We start from the raw sequence: 24,674 nt of genomic DNA on the forward strand, positions 1-24,674 counted from the left end.
AATCCCACTGATTTCCTTAGTGAGAGCTAGCATTCCAAACATCTTTCTGTACCATTTTTGATGGAAGTTGTGTTTTGTAGTACTTTTTTTTTTCCTGAATCAGAACATGTAGCAGCTAAGTCTCAAGAGTGTCCTATTGTGCAGAGTTCACCTTCTTAATTGTCACAGAATAGACTTTGGTTTGACAGAACCAACACTGACCACTGAATTATCCTAAGGAAGTCTGCAGGTCGTCATGGCAACTGGATTTCTTTCTTTTTGGTAGAAAAGGGTGCAGCCTGCAGCCACCCTGGAAGACATATATGGGGTCCCCTCACCAACCTTTGACCAGACTGAAGAAGCTGCTTGGACAAGCAGCGAAACGTTTCTGCCAAAAGGAAAGAAATCCAGTTGCCATGACTCAACCTACAGACAATTCCACCTGGAGGACTGAGAATCTCCATCAACATATATCCTAAGGAAGGTATTATCTGAATGTGGGTTTGATGGCCGATGCGGCTTTGCGCACTGGGACTTGACTTTTCTTTTTTCCAATACGTTGCCTTGTCCTCTTTTTCCACCAATGCCTTTTGGAGAAATGCATGCATGTGGAAGACATGATCGCATAACAACCTGCTGGTACATATATTGGACTGCTTCATCAGGCTCTTTCAAAGATTTTGCTGAACATACGAAGGGACAACAGCAAACATGGGGCATCAACTCTTACTTTTTTCATCCTCACACTTCAGTGTCATAATGCAGGGTTCCCCAACTTGGTGCCCTCCAGATGTGTTGGACATCAACCCCCATAACCCTCAGCCAGGGTGGGGAAGTTTAGGGTTACCAGATATCTGGCAAAAGGAGGACATGTCCTCTTTTTTATGCTGATGTCCTCTGTCTGTCAGGCATAGCATTAAAGTCAAATATTGTCCAGCTTTCTGAGTATCTTTTAATCATTATTTTGAACTGTTTTCACAAGTTATTCAAACTTTCACTTATTGTGACCTTGTAAATCGTCTGCTTCTTTCTTTCCTTCAACCATCGATAGACTTGGCAGCTGAGATTTGCATTATTTCATTTATTTCGTGATTCCAGCAATCAGCTTCAGTCCAGCCCCTCCAAATCTATGATCGCTGTTATCTGTACAACACATGACTTTTCATACTTTTCTAGGATGAAATTTGAAAAACACATTGTTGTCAATTCTGTATTATCACTAGAATATGTCCTTGAAAATAAAGAGTTGTAGGGAAAATATTGCAATTGAAAAAACAGTCTTTCTGATGCTGGAAAAAGTAATTTCATATACATGTAGAGCTAAGTACATTTTTTGCAGTTTTGCCGTTTCTGCTGAAATTTTTGTTGCAGATGCCAAGAAAAACAGTGTGTCCTCCTTTCCCCCATTTGTCCTCCTTTTCAATTGTCCATGTCCTCCTTTGCCTGTTCAAGCTATCTGGTAACTCTAGGGAAGTTAGTACAACTTTTGAGCACCTTTTAAAGAATAGTGACTTTGGACAGATAATTTTATTTGAGACATGTGTAAGAATTGTAAAGTTGGATTAGATCAAAATTCTTCTCTCCCCTCCCCGCAAATATTCTTTGCAAAAAAATATTAGCCATAAAGATGCCGACCCTTTCTGCTACAGTATTGGAAGAAAAGAAAAATTGCCAGCTCCAAAACGCCTCTTTATCCACAATAACTCTCTTCCAAAACCTTATCGAACGAAATGTGTTATACGCAGCAACTAGGACCCAACTCCTGGCGGAACTCCTATCACTTTCCTCCGGTTTCCTCGCTTTCGAGCGTAATCCTGCCATCTTGGTTGTGGGTACCTCGGCTGACGTCTGCCTCAACTTTAACCGTGCCACCAAAAGAGATAGAGCAATTTCACGTCTGTCGCCATTTTGGATCGGAAACGAGGCTGCGGGGGCCAATGGAGAACAGCAGCAGCAGCAGCGTTTGCTCGCAGGTATTCAATTGCAAGAGCGCGTGGAGTCCTGGCGTGCCCTAGGCATACAATTTCATATTTACAACCCTAATCCTTTTTTCCTTCCTTTGCGTGTAGTTCATGGAACTCTAAACGCATTCGTCTAGGCCCTCCCGATGTATAATCCCCATAACTCCCAGCCAGTTACCGGAGCTGTAATCCAGCCACAGATTGGGAAAGGCTGGTTGACACGTGTGGATCTTTCGAAGTTGCTGCCGTTTGTATTCGATTTATAAGCCGCTTGATCCCAAAACCAACTCCAGGGAACGTTAGTTAGATTAAGCAATTGCAAAAAAGAGAGAGAGAGAGAGAGAGTCGGTCTTCAGACACTTTAAAAAGTCACCAATGCATTTATACATTTATTTATTTATACATTTATACAGTCCCCTTCATCAGAGGCATGACGTTTTGGGCTGAAAGAGAAGTATATATTAAACACCTTGGTCTGGGCTCGGAGGTGAGGAATGGGAATAGGAATGAAATGGAGCGCATGCAGACTGTGATAATTGACAGTAGCCATTCACAAAAATCAAAGTTGTCAGGAGCGTGGGCAATTGTGCCACCTGGTAGATTAGCTTTTTTTTTTTTTATCTGTTCAATTGTGTCCAATTCTCAGACACTGCCTGGACAAATCCCTGCAGTTTTCTTGGCAAGGTTTTTCAGAAGAGGTTTGCCTTTGCCTCCTTCCTAGGGCTGAGGGGGAGTGACTGGCCCAAGGTCACCCAGCTGGCTTTATGCCTAAAGTGGGACTACAACTCAGGGTCTCCCGGTTTCTAGCCTGGTACCTTAACCGCTACTCCAAACTGGCTCCGTAAATTAGTGCTACCTAACTGCAATTCCTATCCAAATCCCCAGGCTCCCTCGGACACACCATGCAATTGTGGTGTGCACTCTGGGCCGGAGATGCAGGTGTCTGCCGGATCCTCCCCCACCAGAAGAAAGAAGAGAAAGCTGAGCAGCTTGCAGCTCACACCAGATGACTTTGGTATCTCCTCTGATCTCTTTCCACAAGTACAATATGCAAGGAATATTAGGCAAGATGCTTGGCCAGTGTAACTATCCCTGAGCTACCTTGATCTGCCAGAGGGAAAAGATCTCTGGGAACCACACACTCTGTTTCTTCCATCCTCATTAATTTTATTTTTAATTTAAAATATTTATAATCTACGCACTATCCAGAGGATCTTGTGGCAGCTTGCAACTCATAAAAAGGGAAAAGAAAATAGTAAAAGGAAATTATAACAAACACACAGAGTAATAACCACAGGAATCCTGACAGAAAGGCGCAAGGGAGAAAAAGGGGTCTCAGGCCCTGGACGCTTGAGTCTCAAATGCAAGACTGAAAAGCCAGATCTTTGCCTGGCACTGAAAGGCAGGTCATGGCAGTGCCAACCTGGCATCCAGGGGAAGAGCATTCCAAAACTAGAGTGCCATAGCATGTACCCACATCTCTCTTCTAACCATCAGACAGTGAGATCTTTCCCTGCAGATCTTAAGGTTTGGCCATTGGGAGTCTTAGGCATTATTACTATTCCCATGCTTATTTCATACAACTCAAGGTAGTGTACATAATACTCCTGCCGCCTTTCTTCTCCACAACAGCCCTATGAGGTGGTTGGCCTGAGAGGGAGGGATTGGCCCAAAGTCACCCAGTCAGCTTTGATGCCTAAGGGAGGGCAAAAACTCAGCTTTCCTCAGTTTCTAGTCTAGCACCTTATCTATGTGTCAAGTATTAAGGCCTTGAACATCATTACTACTAAAAAGGCCAACCAGAAATACATAAGCAACTACTGCAGTTTTTATAGGACTAATGTGAGGTAGCCTCTGAAGATATCGAGCATCACAGATTTGCTGCCACATTCTGCACATTCAGCAGCTGCCAAGTCATCTCCGTGATCAGAACATGGATTGCGGTAGCTGAGCCATCCTGACCTGGTTTACGTTTCACATTAAGTTTAACCATGGTATATTGAATGAACTACAACTGGCTTGGATAAAGCATACAGGTAGTCCTCATTTAATGACCACAGTTGGGACCAGAATTTTGGTTGCTAAGTGAAGCAGTCATTAAGTGAATCCAACCCAATTTTACTACCGTTTTTGCAGTGGTTGTTAAGCAAATTGCATGGTCATTAAGCAAATCACACATTTTCCCACTGATTTCGCTTGCCAGAAGACAGCCAGGAAGGTTGAAAACAGTGATCCATGTGACCACAGGACACTGCAATGGTCATAAATGTGAACCTGTTGCCAAGCACCCAAATCATGATCACGTGCCCATGGGGACGCTGTGACAGTCGTAAGTGTGAGGACCAGTCATAAGTCATCTTTTCCAGCACTGTTGTAAGTCCAAACCATCACTAAATGAATGGTTGTTAAGCGAGGACTACCTGTAATGCTAAGCCTCAAACAGATACACCATGGTATATCTTGGTGTATGGCATGAAGCCAACAAAAGGGGTGGATCATAGGACAAATAAGATGAGATGTTTATAGGCTGATCTGAGTTCATGTGACAAAGGTAAGTCCAGGAGTGCCCAGATCGGAGCACCTGCTCCTACCATCTTCACCTGGAGCGGTGGAGAATCAGGAGTCCTTGGGCTGGGGTGATTGGGTGGGTCCAGGGGTATCTGTCTGTCTGTCAAAAAAGTTAAGATGGCAGCCACAACCAGATCCTCGCCCTTCTTTATACGTGTTGTTATGCACATAAAAAAGGGGTGAGGCTTTGATTGCAGAGTTGTGGCTCCATCTTGACTTTGTTGATCCACCAGAAATAAGAAAAAAGGAAAGCAACCGGATTCCAATTCTATCCAAAGAAGAAAAATTAGGCCGGCCCAAAGAATTCACCATTTTCTGGCACTCCCATCCCTCCTCCTCTGTTTCGACCCGCCCCATCTTGGTACCCTGCAGATCTAGTTTTTAAAATCAGCCAGCGTGGCCATCAAGTGTAAGAGGTTGGGAACTGAAGCCCAGGGCTTCTGAAGACAATGGACTGGGGAAGATTGCTCTGCTCTTCCCCCTTCCACTCACTTCCTTAAGCTTTGAGCAAGAACAATGCACATCTCGAAATTTCATTTCTCTGCACATCTGCTGCCAAACCATCTCCTGAAGATTTGATTGGTTATGAGCCAATAAATAAAACCAGTCACTCCCAGTGCAGAATGCAGCAGAATTACCTGCTCCAGAAAAAAGACAACTCATCAATTAAACTTCCTGCTTTGCTGGTATCAAAGAGAAACTTGCGGAGAGTGACAGCTAAAAATAGAAAATTTATTTTGCTTTTTAAAATAGACACACACACACACACAATAAGTATAAAGCAAATACAAGAGCACAATAAGAAAAACCAACTCAGATGCAAACCCGGATAACTGTTAACATACTGTAAATGATAAAAGCCTAATGGCCTCAGCAAATTAAAAAAAAACTCAACCTGGTAAGATTTCTTAAACAATTCTAGAAGTGGGGCATTAGTTACCCTTCTACACTAAGAAATCGTATTCGAAAGGGAGCTATCCTGAAAGTGGGTTAAGTCTGAATCATTGGTAGGGAGGCAGGATGGAAGAACAGCGTTATAGGTAAAGAACAGGTTTAGTTAATTAAAAACACAGACCATAAGTAGGAGTTATTTGAGAAGTGCTATGCTAAGACCTCAATAACTTACAATGTGTGTATCTGGACAGGATTTCAAATGGGTTGATGCTTGTTCTTCCTTCCTTCAAGCAATTTAGCATCCATCCAACTGAGAAATGTCACAACAACCCGGCTCATTTATTATTTATTTATTAATGGTTGCATTTCAATTCTTCTCCGAGAGCTCAGGGTGGCACATACAGTATATCAGAGCAGGGACACTTCAACTCATCTTTGCATTTCTGAGGACTGAGTTAAGTGAGTGGGTTGGTTTCATCACACATCTACTCATTTTAATCCAATTTTCTGCCTTTGCGTGACATAGTAAATCAACAGAACCTGGTTCACACACAACACTAGGCTTAAATGTGCTTGGCTAGTCGTGGTAAGGTGTGTTGGGTAAACACCACCATAGTAACTGGGCTGTTATCTAGTCAGGCCTCTGGGAAAGTAGGTTTTGACTCTGACTTTGGTCGTTAAGTGAACCACGTGGTGGTTAAGCAAATCACGCAGTTCCCCATTGATTTTGCTTGCTGGATGCTGACTGGGAAGGTCGAAAATGGTGATCATGTGACTACGGGTTGCTGTGACGATCATACATGCAAACTGGTTGCCAAGTGCCCAAATCACGATCAGGTGACTGCAGGAATGCTGTGACAGTCATAAGTGCAAGGACCAGTTGCAAGTTGGATTTTAGCACCGTCTTAAGTCCAAACCAATCAAGGAGAATATTGTAGCTCAGGGTTGAAGTGTGGAGTCCTTGGTGCTCCCTGAGCCTTCTTGTTTTCTTGCAGACGTTTCCTTGCCAGACTAGGCAATATCTTCAGTGCAAAGAGGGAGTGGGCCTTGCTCTCAGTTTATGTACAGTGGCTTGCCCTGCTTGTGTTGGTGGGGGTGTTGTTCTCTCCTTGGGAGTTCCTTGATTGGGCTGTTGTTTGCTGCTTGGCTGCTTGACTGAATTAATAGTTCCTTGATTAAGGTGTACTGTGCTGTTTGATTGTTCATCTGGTGTTAATCCTAGTGTTGATTTTTGCATATCTGGGTGTTGATTGCTGGCAAGGGAGTGTACTGGTCTTTTGGCTTTTCTATTGTCTCTTTTGAAAGGTATGTAAATGTTGTTTACCTCTATGTGCCTGTTAATGGCTGACTTGTCTGAGTGCCAAGCTGCCAGGAATTCTTTAGCGTTTTTGGATTTGGCTTGGTCTAGGATGCTCAGAGTTTCCCAGTTGAAAGTATGGATGAGCCTGTCCATGTGTTGTGAGATTAGGGAGTTCTCATAGTGTCTCCTGACTGCTAGCTGGTGTTCGTGGATGCCCTCTGCTAGTCTCCTGCCTGTCTGTCCTACATAGTGGCTGTTACAGTCTTTGCACTGTATGTTGTAGATAACTCCTGTTTTTCCTTCTTGGGCTACTGGGTCTTTTGGTTTACTTAAGATGTTTTGGAGGGCTTTAGTTGGTTTGTGTGCTACAGTAATGCCATGCAGTTGTAACAGTCTGTTGGTGGTTTCTGAGATGCTTCTGATGTACGGCAGTGTTACCCTTTTCATAGCTTCTGTTGGTTGGGTTGTAGTGAGTTGGGTGGTCAGGCACTTTTTGATAAAGTTGCAGGGGTATCCATTTTGCTGGAAGATGCTGTATAGATGGTCTGTTTACTTTTTCTGGTGTTCTGGGTTGCTGCAGGGCATTCGTTATGTTCTCACACAGCTCCTCTTGTGGGAGGTTGGGCAGTTGGAGCACTTGGTTGGTATGGGTAGCTTTCCGGTACACTCATGTTTCTAACTTGCTATCGTTTCCTCTACTGATGAGGATGTCCAAGAAGGGTAGTGTGTTGTTGTTTTCTTCTTCCCTTGTGAATTTTATTCCTCTGAATGTGTTGTTGATGGTTTCATGTGTCTCCTCCAGTTGTTCCTTTTTTATTATGACGAAGGTGTCATCTACATACCAGATCCATACTTTGGGTTGTATGCGTGGGATTGCTAGTCCAAACCGTCACTAAACAAATGGTTGTTAGGTGAGGACTATCTGTAATGGTAATTGAGATGGATGTCAGTGGGCTCACAGATGGCAGATCCTGAGAGATCCTCAGGTCCTGGGCCATCAGTATGACAGTTAAAGCACTTGGAGCCCCATCTCTCCACAGCAGAAGCTGCCCCATGCCTTGGTGACCTGGCTGAGGGGACAAACAGTGGCAGCCAGCCTCTCCACCACCCCAGCCAATTGGAGCAGACAGCAATCCATGATCATGCCCTGTACTGCATCCCTGAGGAAGCAGCAGCTCTGAAGAACCTGGTGAGGGAACTGAAGGACACTGTGTCCCACCAGAGCGAGCTCCTCCTCAGCCTGCAGAAGACTATAGAGGACCAGGAAAACCAGTATCAGGAACTTCAGGTAAGGGCCAACCATACATAGCCTGGTGCATATAATACACCAGCTATGGAGAGGCGAGGAGGAAAGAGCCCTACAACATTGGCTTTTGCCCTTGCTTCCAGGAAAAAGCAGAAGCCGAGAAACAGCATGTTCTCTCTGACCTTGGAGCAGATGTTTCTCAACTCAAGGCCGAGAACCAAAACCTGTGCTGCCAGCAGGACCAGCTGGAGTCCTGGGGGCAATGCTTGCAGAAGCACGATGCCCACAGAACCACCATCCTCTCACTGGGCAAGCAACTGAGGGGGCAGCTTGAGGCCCGAGCACAACATGGGGTCTTCTCCCTTGAGTGTGTCAAGACTCACCGCAAGTGGTTGAGGTTCTACACAGGCTTTGATGGGTACCCTCGCCTCAAGGCCTTCTTGGAGTTCCTCCAGGAGGGGGAGTGTCTGGAGAATGGTCCTCCCTGTGCCCTCAGCCCTGAGAACCAGCTCTTCTTGGTGCTTGTCCGGTTGCGCTTGGGGCTCCTTCTTCAAGACCTGGCTTTTCGTTTCCGTATCTCTGAATCCACAGCCTCCCGCTACTGGCTGAGCTGGATGGAGCTCATGGAGAGGAGACTGCGACAGGTGAGTGGCTGCTGCCAGCCCTTCCTTCCTCGCCCCAGTCCAGATATGCTACCCTAAATGTCCCTCATCTTGACCTAATGGCTACTAGTTGGGAATGATCGGAACTGTGTCAGTTATTGAAGCAGCATAGAAAAACCTGGCTGAAGGATGGGTGGGGAGACCTCAGGGACTGATAACGTATGTATGCATCTCTCTGATGATTTCAGTCTTCCTCAATGGCTGCTTATAGTATTTAACGGGAAACAAATTCTCCCAACCCCCAAACAGGCTACCCTTAAAATGGGAGAACCATCGTTTCAACTGCGCTGAAATTTAACAATGGAATTGTCTTACCTTCCTTTTCTGGGTTGTCTTAAACTAAGTTATCTGCCTCTCAGGTACATAAAGTCATTTGTTCATCGTTTAAACTGTTACACTTTCAAGAAAAAGTCTGTCACATGGAGATAGCTTGAAAGGTTGAATTTTGTGTTAACCTTTGAAAAAATTGCATCAATGGCCTCTGAGGAAGAATGCTTACTTGTTGAATAAGCTTGGCCGATCATTTATTCTATGTGTACCTTCAAAAACTTTTTTTTCTATATGTGATGCCCTTTAATCTTTCCTTCGCCAGTCTCTGAAGGATGGCATTGGATGTACAAGTTGCCAGTATAGGCTCTGCTGTCTCCCATTTAAAAAAAAATACTCAAGGAGCAAATGTGGGAAAGAAACGTAATGGAAGGGGAGCTGAAGTTAAAGAGAATTATATTTAACTCCATTGCTTTGAGTGCAGCCCTGTGTTAGAGCAGGGATGAGTGCCTTCAAGTTGAGCCCTGCAGTGTCCCCTAGTGGTTCAAGCTTTAAAGCACATAGCATCCTGCTTATCCAACCCCATGTATATCTGTGTATTTTTCTTGTAAGACTGAATCTTAGGCTGCAGCATGATCCCACCCCTGGAGTTATGAGTAAAAATCTGTTTCTTGTTTGATCTGTGTGTGTGTGCCTTCGAGTCAGTTTTTGACTCCTGGCGATTGGCTGGATCGTCCCTGCAGTTTTCTTGGCAAGGTTTTTCAGAAATGGTTTGCCATTGCCTTCTTCCTAGGGCTGAGAGTAAGTGACCGGCCCAAGGTCACCCAGCTGGCTTCGTGCCTAAGGCAGGGCTAGAACTCTCAGTCTCCTGGTTTCTATCCTCACGCCTGAACCACTACACCAAACTGGCCCTTCTGTTTGATCTGTATGGTACCACAAATCTAAATTACATTCAAGTGATGGTCGAATTAATGAAATATATTAAATTGCCACAAACTTTTTCTGTTGATTTCAATGACAGTCAAACCCCACTTTCTCTGGACTTATGTATGCACTTATGTCTGTTTTCCAAGCCATCCTTGATCAGTCAAAATACTCCTTTGCAGAAAGTCAGCTTGTGACTCTCTGAATGTCATTGAGTTACATTTCCCTGGACTGCACACATTTTACCCTGGATCAGGGCCTCCATCATCATATTTATCCAGAAGCATTAGACTGGGGAAGGTTTAGACAATGCGATTCTCATTCTGAACCAGCAAGTGGAGCACTGAGTGAAGACCAAATCCTATTCCAATTGTGAACACTTCCTATTCACAAATTATATTAGTGATCCACTATATCTTAGGCTGTGAAACTTGCTATTTGGTTGTACCAGGAATCTGATCAAAGCTAAACTAAACCTTGGTTTAAATAAGGACTACATTCCAAAAAACAAACAGGGCCAAGATAAAATAAATTTGCTTTTAATTATATGTAACTATTACTCCCACATATTTATTTTCCTCTTGTCATATTAGACCAGTGTTTTTCAAACTTAAGGTCTTATAGAGCAGTGTTTCTCAACCTTGGGAACTTTAAGATGTTAATTTGGAATTTTGGGAGTTGAAGGCCAACTTTGAAAAACATTGGATTAGACTTTAGGGTGCAGCAGCAATGGAGGGAGGGTTACATGGCCCTCTCAACACCCATTCTGGGAGGCATGAAGAGGAAGGTACTGATTATGGGCTTCCCCAAAGCATCTGCTTTACCGTTGTTGGAACAGAATGCTGAACCTTTAATTCAGTGTTTCTCAACCATGACAACTTTAAGAAGTATGGACTTCAACTCTCAGGATTCCCAGCCAGCATGGCTGGCTGGGGAATTCTGGGAGTTGAAGCCCACACCTTAAAGTTGCCAAGGTTGAGACACACTGCTTTAATTCTATCCCAATAGTTGCTCTTATTTTGTTAATCACCCAGCCTAGATTATACGCCATCTCTCCACTATCTTTTTGCCTATAGATGTCTATTTATCTGTTGGTCTACAGCAAATGAGTATTTTCTCACCCCTGGCAGGTTCCAGTTGCCTGCAGCCAGCGCTACATAGATGCCTTCAAGCCACAACACCAACTTCAACATCACGACATGGTGCTGGTGGCTCTGGACTGCGCAGAGCTTTTTTTCGAAGCCCAAGGAAAGACACGAAGCAAAGGAGATGGCGGCTGCCGAAGTCCTCGGGCCCACTATTCCACCCATGGGTACGCTCTGGCCGCACCCAGCGGCTTCCTCACGTTCAGTGCGGGAACCGGCCGTGAGTTGCCCACACTGCCTCCGTTCCTGCAGGTAGGACACATGGAGCTGACAGCTCAGCAAGAGACTGCCAAGAGGAAAGTGCTGAGCTTACGCAGCATGACAGACAAGGCTTTCAGCTTCCGCTTCCTGCGGCTGGTTCACCCTCAGAATATGGAAAACCAAGTGAGCCGGGCCTGGGTCGTTTCCTGCTACCTGGCCTGTCTGCTGCATGAACCTATGGGTCTAACCTAGAGCAAGGACTCCAGCATCTCCAGGACTTTGTTTCAAAACCCATGCTGCTTTCAGCACAGCCTTTGGGTCACAGGGACTGCTCGGGTAAGATGGAATTCCTGCTTGGAGCCACCACTTTTCTGCTCTCCTCGATCACGGGTAACAAAACAAGCACGGCAGAATTCACGCATTACCTGCACCGCCCAGCACCTACTTTTATTTCAGAAGCTTTCCCAAACTGCTTTCCTAAGTCTACAATTAAGTGTTAGCGTTGTCATGCTTTCCAGTTTCCTTCCTAGAAATTTTCAGAGACCTGGTTTGTTTTTCTTTTCTTTCTTTGGTCCCTTTGAGTCAGAGCTGACTACTGGGAATTGCCTGGACAAATCCCTGAAGTTTTCTTTGCAACATGTTCAGAAGTAGTTTGCCACTGTGTTCTTCTTCCTAGGGCTGAGAGAGAAGGGCTGGACCCAGGTCGCCCAACCCAGCTAGCTTCCTACCCAAGGCAGGACTAGAGCTCAGTCTCTTGTTTCTAGCCTGGTGCCTTAACCTTTACACCAAATTGGTTTGCAGGATCTTTTTATCACCCTGTCCTTTCTAAAGTAAACAGTTCTAGCTCCCAGGTTCAAGCTTGGCAAATTTCATTCCTTTTTCCTCAGCCTGTTCTCTCACACTGAATTTCAGGTACTCCCTCTGTGCAATTCTAGGTCCCCAATGGTTAGCGAGTTAGTGTTTAAAAACTAGGTTGACATTCTAACTGTTTCTAAACTTTTTTAAAAAGATCTTCCAAGGCAGTCTCTACGCTCTGAAATTTACTGCAATTTCAGACCATTTTTCAAACCACCCAAGTGCCACTTTAATCATGTTTCCATCTGGTCCTTAACCATGCATCTGAACTAGCCAACATTTCTACCAAGCTTTTTACGAAGTTATGTTAGGTACTAGTTGCAGGAGGTAAAAATTTCTTGGGAGAAGAATGAATTTTAGAGCAACGGCTCAGATTCTGTTGTGGCTCAACCAAGCTTTGCACACTGGGCTCTGAGCAAACAAGCAGACACCGCCGGAGTACTAATTTGAGGGATAAAAGCTTTAATCCTTATATGTTGGCCGTCACATTTTCCATTAAACACATTTCCATTAAACGCTAAACATTTTCAATTAGTTTTTGTAGCCTCGACTGGCACGGCGACCTCGAGCTCGTTCAAACTTACGTCCCTTGGATCGGACATATGGCCTGGAAAAGGGAAAACGAGGGGAGGGGGAATGTAAGACAAATGGTCCGTTGTCACATCCCACTTTTATGCAGAGGACAGAAAACACAGAACTGTCCTGAAATTCAGAAAGCCACAAAACGTGGCTCCTTGGCTTCCAGCTGCGTTTCTTCAGCTCCCTGATCCAACAGGATTCCCTCTTAAGTGGAAAAACAAGTAACTATAGTTTCTTGCTTTCAAACTGTTTCATTTCTAGCCTTTAAAAACTCTTCTAGTCCCAAGAATAAGTCTTATTCCTAGACACTCACCAGTCGATAACAGAAAATTATTTAAGAATTGCAGCCGGGATCCATGTCCAGCCCAAACCTGAAGGCACAGGTGGAGATGGTTCAGTGGCTGCAGGTATTATAAAGCCCAATCCATTTTTTTTTTCCACATGGCAAGCTTGGAAAAAATTCCCTTCACGTATTACGCGAACCAAGTAATTTCAACTCATAGCTCTTCGATTCACGTTAAGTACCTCTTTTTAAAGTTACTGCAAAATACACAAATGCAGAAATAGTGATGTACGTAAACATGTCATAAAGTTCCCATCCTACTTTCTGGCAAAGCTGGAAGAACTAAGATTGTTTTCTGAGGAGGTCTAAAAATATAGTGAGACTGAAAGACAAAAAGGTTCTCTCTCTCAACTTAGTTCTGGGCACGTCTATTCAGGTATTAATCTCACTGAGCTCAAACGTTTTCACCAAAATGAGCAGGGAGTTATAGTTTTAGTTAATCTGGCAAGCTCGCACATGTGCTGGCCGCAGGGAAAGCCTTTAAAATAGCCCAGCCTTACAGAAGGCGCTGCTGCTTTATGGCTTGGAAGATACTTTTGCCTATGCACTTGCAGTGTTCCCCCCCTCAATGCTTTCAAAAGGAAGTGCACACAGTGAGAAGTCAGAAAGTGAGTGAGCCAGATCTGGAGAGATCAGATACAGTACATGTAGAAACCAAGGCTGCTATTGCAGAAGTTGTACGTAATGAGTAAATGTACAAATTCAGCTCAAATTAAGTCCTTTTAAAGTAGTCATGATTTCGAACCACCGTATGACTTTGGAAATCAGAGATAAATAGGGTAAAAGCAAAATGCCCAGAAGAAAACCTAATGGTCTGGAATACTCACTTAGTGTGGCTGTGTGGGGTGCCAGGAGCCTTGCCAAAATGCCGATAAACTTGGCGGGCCTTTCTGGGTCCTGCGGAAGGCAAGTCCAGAGAGATCTTTCAGTCAGGTTGAGATATCAGCAGCACACTAAGACCAATAAAAGCTTCACAACTCTCAAAAGTATAATATTCTCTCCTGACTCACCAGAAAGCAAAACAGTTCCCTGGCCCTTAGGGGCAGCCATGGCTAACTGGTCAAAAGTCATGATCTGGCCTCCAGCTTTCAGGATGCGTCGACGGGCTCCCTGTGTGACTCTGAGGGCACAAATCTGGGGAGGAAAAAAGAACCAGTTTGCAATGTGAGAATCCCCAAAGCCAACAATTAAAAACCTAAGTACAGGCAGCCCTCATTACCCATGGGGTTAGTATCCACATTTGGAAAATATAAATCAGACCTTGTTACCCACAGGAAGGGTTTTACGTATCCATCATTTTGCAGTATTTTACATATGCATAAAATGGCAGACAAGCTTGTGCACATATGTAAGGAACATTTTTTTATTGTCTCCATTACAGTAACTGGTTGGAACTGAAACCCTGCAAATGTTAAGGGACATCTTTATTTACAATCTCATCTACATCTCAATTATTGTAATTGGGAATCAATTGACTATAATTACACACTCCATGATTAGTCAGGAAGCAGGTTCAGAACATTAAAAATATTTTAAAGGGGGGCACTTACAAAAATTGCACTTCTGGTTTGGGCATAGAGTCAGCAGCAAAGCCATTTATTGAAAAAAAACAAGCATTCTTCTATTTCTCATGCACAAAGCTAAACAGGTTTCATCAAATGATTGACTAAAACTCAATTTAGATGTTCTTAAGATGGGCAATAATTGATACTGCAAATAATCAGTGAAGGCAATTACGATTGCATGGGGATACATCAACCTATTGCATATAGTTCTGTACATTCCTCTATATCAGTGTTTCTCAACCTTGGCAACTTTAAGCTGTGTGGACTTCAACTCCCAGAATTCCCCAGCCAGCAATGTTCTGGGAGTTGAAGCCCACACGGCTTAAAGTTACCAAGCTTGAGAAACACTGCTCGTGCGTGCACGCTCTCTCTCTCTCTATATATATATATATCTAAAACTTTCCTCTAGTTTATGAAATCTGAGCTGTCAATTCAATTCTGGGAATTGAAGTCCACACATCTTCAAGATGCCATGGTTGAGAAACACTGCTCTAGACATGCATTGTTGACTTTTTCATCAGTCCCCAGTCGGGATACCTTCAGCTTGGGAATTTCCTGGATGCGAACATCATCTGTCACTGTGCCCACCACAACGGCAGTTTTGTTTTCCCGGCCTTGGAGCTTCATTTTACGGATCTAGAGAATAAGGGGGTGATCAAGTTAGCATACCTGTACTGACCAGTTTGCCGTTATAAGCAGAAGCTTCACTGGTCCTCGACCAGCACAAACATCCACTGCTTTTAGCTACAGTCCACCCTCCCAAGGAGGGGAATATTACTACTGCCCTCCTCTTGAGCTCATCACCTCATGTCAACTTCCATTCTTCTTTTCTCTCTTAACTCTTTGGTCAAAGCCACAGTAGAGGTGGCACCACTTCCTCCTTTAACAGGGAAGGAACAACAGCAACAACAGGGCATACTTAAAGCAAACAGACAACTAAAACCAATGGGTAGCTGAAGGATGAAGAAGAAATAAAAAAGCGATAGAAAGGTAAAGAACCTGCACCTACCAAGCGGGACACGGACAACGGAGGCCGGTTGGTGCGGCTCATGAAGAGCCGTTTGAGTATCACCTTGTTGAATTTGGCATTGGTCCGGCGAGCAAGGAATCTGTAGAGCTGAGAGGATGGAAATTAAATCCAATTCCCAAATAAAGCTCACAAACCAACATCCGGTTACCCAAGTAAATCTCCAAATATAACCTGTTATTTTCTCACCCTGCCCCAAGATACCAGGAAACTAGCCTCAAATTCTTTAAAATCAGAGCATTTCAGAGCTCGTCTTATTTAATACAAGACCTCTGCAAATGAAGCAGAAGTCCAGCCTTTCCTCAAATATCACCATGAAGACCAGCCTGCTATCTCCTAATATAGGCTGGTCCATTATTCAAGAGCGCGTTGCCAGTCTACCCAACAGAGCTAGATGCAACTGCAGGCTTGAGAGGAGACAAAGCTAATTACTTGTTGAATTTCGTAAGCCATATCCTGGGTTGTCCGTATGCACCAAAAAAAAAAATTCAAGTTCATATGGAATATTAACAGTCTAAAAATAAACCTAAATATTACTAATGAATTCCGAGGAACTGAGAATAATATCATGCAAATGGATCACATTCAGTAGTGATCAGTGATGACACCCAGAACTGCTACACCAGTGTTTCTCAACCTTGGCAACTTGAAGATGTGTGGACTTCAACTCCCAGAATTCCCCAGCCAGCACGCTGGCTGGGGAATTCTGGGAGTTGAAGTCCACACATCTTCAAGTTGCCAAGGTTGAGAAACACTGCTCTACACGTATGTTGTCAAGTGTAGGTTCCCACCTTTGACACTTCTTCATATAAATGCAAGACTTGGCTCTCACCTTGACTAAGAGGCGAAGGTAAATATCCTGACTCTTGGGCTCCTTACGCCGAACCTTACGGTCCTTGTTGTGGCGAATATCAATTCCCTGGTGACAAAGAAGAGAAATATTCAGGTTAGTGGAAATATCTCATATATGCCCGTGGCCTGACAAATACAGAAATACCTTGTTTCTTTATATTTGGGCGTCATATTAATTACACAGATATAAACCCACAGATGGGTTTAAACCGTAGATGGTTTTTTTTATATTGTGGATTTTAATTTTGTGAACCGCCCAGAGTCACTGTGAGTTGGGAGGCCACGTAAACGTACTGAATAAACAAACTCCTTCTGTCAAATAGGAGTTTAACTTGGGGAAAATCAAAGTGCTCCGATTAGATTCTAAGCAGGATCTGCAAATAATCAGGGAGAGCTCTCTCTCTGTCACAGCAGACATCCCAATGCCCCAAAACTTATGGTATGTTTGTGTCATAACCTACTCTCCAGTACAATGATATCCATTGGATATATCCAGTCTATGAAAAATCTCAAGATTATGAGACTATTAGATTAAGGTAAAGGTAAAGGTTTCCCTTGACATTAAGTCCAGTCGTGTCCGACTCTAGGGGGCGGTGCTCATTTCCGTTTCAAAGCCGAAGAGCCGGCGTTTGTCCGTAGACACTTCCTCTGTGGTCATGTGGCCGGCATGACTACACGGAACGCCGTTACCTGCCCGCCGAAGCGGTACCTATTAATCTACTCACATTTGCATGTTTTCGAACTGCTAGGCTGGCAGGAGCTGGGACTAGCAACGGGAGCTCACCCCGTCATGCGGATTCGAACCACCAACCTTCCGATCGGCAAGCTCAGCAGCTCAGCGGTTTAACCCGCAGCGCCACCGCGTCCCATGTGACTATTAGATTGCCTTCCTATAATTACAAGATCTGTGTAAGCATTTGTAAAACTGCACTGTTAATCTTAATGACAATTTCCCTCTCAGATATAGTTTTCCTCTATAGACTAGACAAAATTCATATTCCCTCTATGGGAGAATCTATCAGATATGTATGTAAAAACCAAGTGAACAATATGTAATATAACTAAAATGATACGTGGCAATACATTCAGTCATGTTGTACCGTACTATCCCTTATTATGCTGTTTCACATCAGGAGCTGTTATCCTCATTTTTAGACAAATGCCGTAATTGTTCAGATTCCTTTTATCTATACCCATTACTATCTGACCAATCTGCTCTGTCTCACTGAACACAGCCAAATACTGTTTGGCTGTCTACAGAACTCACCGTAACTTATCAATAAGCAGAGGACTTTTTTTGCACAAACTGGTTACTTGTTTTTAGTTTTCATTTTCCTTTAATGAGCTACTCACATTTAGGTTTCACAGCTCTATTTACTATGGTTCAATTTTACTACTATCTGAGAATTGCATGTTTTATTTTTTGTGACTTTGAATTTGGTGTAGTAGTTCAGGCATTAGACTAGAAACCGGGTGACCGAGAGTTCTAGTCCTGCCTTAGGTACAAAGCCAGCTGGGTGAACTTGGGCCAGTCACTCTCTCTCAGCCCTAGGAAGGAGACAGTGGCAAACCACTTCTGAAAACCATGCCAAGAAAACTGCAGGGAGTAGTCCACCCAGTCACCAGCAGTCAAAAACTGACTTGAAGGCACGCAATAGATGACTACAATAGACTAAACTGAACTACACTGGAATGACACTACTGTTCCTATAGCTTTGCATAAGCTAATTCACCAGTCACTGAACACGGAAAAATGGGAAAATGTGCTGATGCTTAAAACAGTGTTTGAGGCATCTTGTAACTTGAGTACATTTCTTCCCAAATCGACGTCGTTTCAGAGTACAAGCTCATCTTCCAATCTCTCCAAACCATTCAACTGAGAATTACCTTTTAACTTTAGCTGTGTTCCTCTCAAATTATAGACTGAATCCTCTGAAGTATTCTCCTCGTGGATCGCCATTTATCTAAGTTTCGTGACCAAAGGACCTATTACAGTATTGTGTGTTTTCTTTTCCCACCTTTGTTTTCTCTTCAGTACCAATACCAGGTTCGGTCACCAACTCATTCTTAAGAATTTCCTCTTCTCCTACGCTGCTGTTTTTATTCATTCCCATATCCAGAAAAGTCTCTTTACCGACTCCTACTATATAACAGATCGCACTGGAGAGTATCCACAGATGCTACACCTCTCATTCAGAGTTTGCCCCAGCAGCAATTAAGAAGAGACAGATAACATAAAAAATAAGTGCTTTATTCTAAGACCACCGGTTTTATAATAGTCACAGGGCACCAAAAATACACTTTTCAAAAATAACGTTACGTTTTAAGAGGATATCTGAAGCGAACTTCTGTAACGCATCTGACGTTACCTTATCACAACCAAAGGAGTTAGGTGGAACTTAAGCAGGCATCCCTGGCTTGTCGCGCACACACGTGTTCGGGCCTCTTTCTCTGCCCGAGCTTTAGGGCATCCCTCAAACTGGGAACTTTCTTAGGCCCGAGTTCCATCCTGCAACAACCACCGCTCTCTGCGGACACGTCTCCCTAGAGTAGGGGTACAATTCCTGCCCCCCAACACTTGCAAGTTTCCCTCGTTACCAGCACAACATAACATGCTCTCCAGGCCGCCTCCCCGGAGAAGATTACAACCGATTCAACACCACCACCTCCCTTCCCTCTCAATGCTCACCATGGTGGCATCCGCAGCGCCGGAAAAAAAAAGAGACCGGAAGAAGCCGCAAACGCGCGAAGAACTATGGGAACGAAAGGATGAGACCGGGAAAGGGAAACGGGTAACTTTGCCTCTCTATGGTGATTCTAAAAGTGCATGTAGACGTGAGGTAGAAGTAGAGCGACATTCCTTTATCGGGAAAATAAACTTCCGGGTTAGTTTTGTAATTTATTTCTGAAAATATTTATTAGAGAGTTAAGTAACAGTTGAGCATCGGATGCAACTTGATTATGCAGGGTTTTGCTGAAACTGTGACCGATCAACATTATATTGTCGCCTCCACTCAAACTTTGTGGGATGAACATACATGCATATTGCGCTATTCCCTTTTGGGAAAGCAACTTAAGGCAAAAAAGCAGAAAAGAGATCAGATGTAGTAAACAACACCTCCCCCCCAATTAAGGCATGTAGTAAGAAAAGGAAAGAGAAATAGTTAAATCAAGTTATTTCTGTCTTCTGTATTTTCATAATAGGGCACCTGTGTTAGTCTACTGTAGCCAAAAATCAGAATGCTTTGTCAGATAAATTTTGTCAGTCTAAAAAGATGTTATCAGACTCCTGCATTTTTCAGAATAAATTTCAATTCCACCACGATGGCCTTGGTCTTCTCTTTCTTCTCCTTCAAAAATGTATTTTTCCAATTTGATCCTCATTCCTGCTCTTTTTATCACCACCAAACCAGCAGGGTTCTGCTTTTCTATTTAGTCCACATTCATTCAGCATTCACTCATTCTGGCTCCCATCTCTTCTTGTCACATACTCTTCTCATGGACCGCATTCACCTTGCATTCAACTTACTTTTATAATTCTACTGATATATCCACCTGTCACTTCCATATAAGAAAGTGGGCAGAAGCATGCTCATTAGACACAACCATTTGCCCTTCTTTCAACATTGGTTCTTTACAACAGGGCCCATGATACCCACAACCTTTCTGTCAGCATTTGGTTTAATCGATACTTAAGTATTAGAGGTGGTATATGGGTATTATGCCTTTAAGAAGTGAGGTTAGTCAGCAGATGCCTGTTCAACAGCTGACCTTATTAAGCCTAATTTCTGTTGTATATATTGACAACATACCTTTCTGTAGGTGCTTAATGTTGTTTTATGTGCACTAGTTGCTGTGTTCATGCATGGCTGATTTCTGTGAATAAAAGATTTATTTACTACCTAACATAACTTGACTGAATTCAGATTTCATGTAGCACCTCAGGGTGGTGCCAGGTTACCAAATGCTACATACTTTTATGCTGATACATTAGGTCAGTGTTTCTCAACCGCAGCAACTTTAAGATGTGTGGACTTCAACTCCCAGAATTCCATGGCTGGCTGGGGAATTCTGGGAGTTGAAGTCCACACTTCTTAAAGCTGCTGAGGTTGAGAAACACAGCATTAGGTAATAGGTTTTAATGATAGTTATAATTGTTATGGGCCCTCCAGATTACTAAGGGTATATATTTTAGTTGTGATCTTACACTATAATTATTGTACAATTTTTGGATGTTTTAGTAGTGACGTAATGTATCAATATCATTGAGGTAGTTTTATTTTGTACTGCACATAGTTTTTGTTGTTGTTTATTCATTCAGTCGCTTCTGACTCTTCGTGACTTCATGGACCAGCCCACGCCAGAGCTTCCTGTCGGTCGTCAATACCCCCAGCTCCCCCAGGGACGAGTTCGTCACCTCTAGAATATCATCCATCCACCTTGCCCTTGGTCGGCCCCTCTTCCTTTTGCCCTCCACTCTTCCTAGCATCAGCATCTTCTCCAGGGTGTCCTGTCTTCTCATTGTGTGGCCAAAGTATTTCAGTTTTGCCTTTAATATCATTCCCTCAAGTGAGCAGTCTGGCTTTATTTCCTGGAGGATGGACTGGTTTGATCTTCTGGCAGTCCAAGGCACTCTCAGAATTTTCCTCCAACACCACAGTTCCAAAGCATCGATCTTCCTTCTCTCAGCCTTCCTTATGGTCCAGCTCTCGCAGCCATATGTTACTACGGGGAACACCATTGCTTTAACAATGCAGACCTTTGTTGTCAGTATGATGTCTCTGCTCTTAACTATTTTATCGAGATTTGTCATTGCTCTTCTCCCAAGGATTAAGCGTCTTCTGATTTCCTGACTGCAGTCAGCATCTGCAGTAATCACCTAGAAATACAAAGTCTTTCACTGCTTCTACATTTTCTCCCTCTATTTGCCAGTTATCAATCAAGCTGGTTGCCATAATCTTGGTTTTTTGGAGGTTTAGTTTCAAGTCAGCTTTTGCACTTTCTTCTTTCACCTTCATCATATGGCTCCTCAGTTCCTCTTCGCTTTCAGCCATCAAAGTGGTATCATCTGCATATCTGAGATTGTTAATGTTTCTTCCAGCGATTTTAACTCCAGCCTTGGATTCCTCAAGCCCAGCATGTCGCATGATGTGTTCTGCGTACAAGTTGAATAGGTAGGGTGAGAGTATACAGCCCTGCCATACTCCTTTCCCAATCTTAAACCAGTCCGTTGTTCCGTGGTCTGTTCTTACTGTTGCTACTTGGCCGTTATACAGATTCTTCAGGAGGCAGACAAGATGACTTGGTATCCCCATACCGCTAAGAACTTGCCACAATTTGTTATGGTCCACACAGTCAAAGGCTTTAGAATAGTCAATAAAACAGAAATAGATGTTTTTCTGAAACTCCCTGGCTTTTTCCATTATCCAGCGGATATTGGCAATTTGGTCCCTAGTTCCTCTGCCTTTTCTAAACCCAGCTTGTACATCTGGCAATTCTCACTCCATGAATTGCTGAAGTCTACCTTGCAGGACCTTGAGCATTACCTTACTGGCATGTGAAATGAGTGCCACTGTTCGATAGTTTGAACATTCTTTAGTGTTTCCCTTTTTTGGTATGGGGATGTAAGTTGATTTTTTCCAATCTGATGGCCATTCCTGTGTTTTCCAAATTTGCTGGCATATAGCATGCATTACCTTGACAGCATCATCTCACAAGATTTTGAACAGTTCAGCTGGGATGCCGTCGTCTCCTGCTGCCTTGTTATTAGCAATGCTTCTTAAGGCCCATTCAACCTCACACTTCAGGATGTCTGGCTCTAGCTCACTGACCACACCATCAGAGCTATCCCCAATATTGTTATCCTTCCTATACAGATCTTCCGTATATTCTTGCCACCTTTTCTTGATCTCTTCTTCTTCTGTTAGGTCCTTGCCATCTTTGTTTTTGATCATACCCATTTTTGCCTGGAATTTACCTCTGATGTTTCTAATTTTCTGGAAGAGGTCTCTTGTCCTTCCTATTCTATTGTCTTCTTCCACTTCCGCGCATTGCTTGTTTAAAAATAAGTCCTTATCTCTTCTGGCTAACCTCTGGAATTTTGCATTTAATTGGGCATATCTCCCCCTATCACTGTTGCCTTTTGCTTTCCTTCTTTCTTGGGCTACTTCTACTGTCTCAGCAGACAGCCACTTTGCCTTCTTGGTTTTCTCTTTCTTTGGGATGTATTTTGTTGCCGCCTCCTGAACAATGTTGCGAACTTCTGTCCAGAGTTCTTCCGGGACCCTATCTACTAAGTCCAGTCCCTTAAATCGATTCTTTACTTCCACTGCATATTCCTGAGGGATATTAGTGAGCTCATATCTAGCTGATCTGTGGGTCTTCCCTAATCTCTTTAGTCTGATCCTAAATTGTGCAAGAAGACGTTCGTGATCTGAACTACAGTCAGCTCAAGGTCTTGTTTTTACTGACTGTATAGATGACCGCCACCTTTGGCTGCAAAGGATGTAGTCAATCTGATTTCGGTGTTGTCCATCTGGTGAAGTCCATGTATAAAGCCGTCTCTTAGGTTGTTGGAAGAGAGTGTTCGTTATGCAGAGTGAGTTGTCTTGGCAAAATTCTATCAGCCTATGTCCTGCTTCGTTTTGTTCTCCCAGGCCATGTTTACCTGTAATTCCAGGTGTCATCTGACTGCCCACCTTAGCATTCCAGTCTCCCGTGATGAAAATAACATCTCTTTTAGGCGTGTTGTCCAGTAGGTGCTGCAGATCCTCATAGAACTGCTCTACTTCAGCTTCTTCAGCATCTGTGGTTGGGGCGTATATTTGGATCACTGTGATGTTAGATGGCTTGCCCTGAATTCGAATTGAGATCATTCTATCATTTTTTGGATTGTATCCAAGCACTGCTTTAGCCACTTGACTATTAGTTATGAAGGCTACTCCATTTCTTCTGTGGTCCTCTTGTCCACAGTAGTAGATCTGGTGGTCATTTGATGTGAAGTGGCCCATTCCAGTCCATTTCAGTTCACTGATGCCCAAAATGTCTATCTTTAATCTTGACATCTCACCAATAACCACATCCAATTTGCCCTGGCTCATAGATCTTACATTCCAGGTTCCAATGGCGTGTTGATCCTTAGAACATCGGATTCGCCGTTCGCCACCAGCACCGTCGGCCGCTAACCGTCCTTTCGGCTTTGAGCTAGCTGCATGATCACGTCTGGGGCTAGTTGAACTCATCCTCTGTTCCTCCCCAGTAGCATTTTGACCATCTTCCGACCTGGGGGTCTCATCTTCCAATGGTATACCGACATATCTCTGGTTGTACTGATCCATTTAGTTTTCATGGCAAGAATACTGGGGTGGGTTGCCATTACCTTCCCCAGGGATCGCATTTAGTCTGACCTCTCTGTCATGACCTTCCCGTCTTGGGTGGCCCTTCACGGTTTAGCTCATGGCATCATTGAGGTGCTCAAGCTCCAGCACCACGACAAGGTAACGATCCTTTGCTGAAGGCACATAGTTTTAGGAGCATGCAAAAAAATTGCCATTTTATGAGTGTTAATGCATTAAGTAATACACAAGAAGTATCTATCAAAGTGCCCTTTTAATCATAGAGGCCTGTTAATGAAGTATAAAAGAAAACTTTGATATTGCTCCTGAAGTGTGGATTATATTTTTGTTTGGAGTGGTGAATGGCTCAGTGTTTCTGGAAAAGCTACGAAGTCTTTTAAATTGCTTTCAGCAGATCTATTTTTGGTTTTAATGCTTTTGTATGTATCCAGGTAGTCATCATTCAGCAACCATTTGCAGTTACAATGGTGATGAAAAAGTAACTTTGCAACCAGTCCTCACATTTACACTTTTGCAGGTCTGTAAAGCAAAGGAAAGCTGAAGTAAGATCATAAGCACAGTCAGTTTCACTCAGTGACCACTTTGATTAATGACCAAGTTGCCAGTCCCAATTGTGGTGGCTAAAAAAGAACTACCTGTATAGGGTATATGTATATAAATAAGTTTATTGCACACCTTTCCAGCTTCTGTTGAAAGAGAGCGTAACCTATAAACAAATAGAAAATAAGGTATGATTTGGAGAGTGTACATTGTATATTTATTATAATTAATTATATGCCAGTTTCGGAGTGAAAACCTTCCCAAAGCTGCCTATAAGGGGCTCTCTCTAGTGTCCAAGCTGAAAAGCAGCCAATCAAGGCCTGCGTTCCCAAAAGAAAGGTGGGAGGTGAAGGTACCACGTTTTGCCCACATCCAAAATGGATTACGATACGCGACGCACGGTAAGGTTTC

General features: G+C 43.4%; 2 protein-coding genes across 2 annotated transcripts; one reads left to right on the forward strand and one right to left on the reverse strand.

The window, feature by feature from the left end:
• Positions 1-1,873: 1,873 nt before the first annotated feature.
• Positions 1,874-12,476, forward strand: LOC134495665 (uncharacterized). Its single transcript, XM_063301240.1, has 5 exons — positions 1,874-1,952; positions 2,826-2,955; positions 7,743-7,990; positions 8,092-8,592; positions 10,932-12,476. The coding sequence occupies exons 1-5, from the start codon at positions 1,917-1,919 to the stop codon at positions 11,397-11,399; spliced, it is 1,383 nt and encodes a 460-aa protein (XP_063157310.1). The 5' UTR covers positions 1,874-1,916; the 3' UTR covers positions 11,400-12,476.
• Positions 12,445-16,460, reverse strand: RPL18 (ribosomal protein L18). The gene is made up of 6 exons (XM_063301241.1): positions 16,349-16,460; positions 15,499-15,606; positions 15,027-15,125; positions 13,935-14,058; positions 13,752-13,821; positions 12,445-12,609 (listed from the first exon to the last, which is right to left on the reverse strand). The coding sequence occupies exons 2-6, from the start codon at positions 15,538-15,540 to the stop codon at positions 12,534-12,536; spliced, it is 411 nt and encodes a 136-aa protein (XP_063157311.1). The 5' UTR covers positions 15,541-15,606; positions 16,349-16,460; the 3' UTR covers positions 12,445-12,533.
• Between the last annotated feature and the right edge of the window lie 8,214 nt (positions 16,461-24,674).

Source organism: Candoia aspera, chromosome 4 (genome assembly GCF_035149785.1).
Source record: "Candoia aspera isolate rCanAsp1 chromosome 4, rCanAsp1.hap2, whole genome shotgun sequence".
Classification (NCBI taxonomy): Eukaryota; Metazoa; Chordata; class Lepidosauria; order Squamata; family Boidae; genus Candoia; species Candoia aspera.

What these genes read in the sequence shown, in the direction of transcription:
- LOC134495665 (XM_063301240.1), top strand. Translation starts at nt 1,917, where the DNA reads ATGGAGAACAGCAGCAGCAGCAGCGTTTGCTCGCAG. An exon ending in GCAGCAGCGTTTGCTCGCAG is followed by an intron (nt 1,953 to 2,825) that starts GTATTCAATTGC and finishes CCAAATCCCCAG; the next exon opens with GCTCCCTCGGACACACCATG. An exon ending in ACCAGTATCAGGAACTTCAG is followed by an intron (nt 7,991 to 8,091) that starts GTAAGGGCCAAC and finishes CCTTGCTTCCAG; the next exon opens with GAAAAAGCAGAAGCCGAGAA.
- RPL18 (XM_063301241.1), bottom strand. Translation starts at nt 15,540, where the DNA reads ATGAGCCGCACCAACCGGCCTCCGTTGTCCGTGTCCCGCTTG. An exon ending in CGTTGTCCGTGTCCCGCTTG is followed by an intron (nt 15,126 to 15,498) that starts GTAGGTGCAGGT and finishes CTTATTCTCTAG; the next exon opens with ATCCGTAAAATGAAGCTCCA. An exon ending in GGGAACTGTTTTGCTTTCTG is followed by an intron (nt 13,822 to 13,934) that starts GTGAGTCAGGAG and finishes TGCCTTCCGCAG; the next exon opens with GACCCAGAAAGGCCCGCCAA.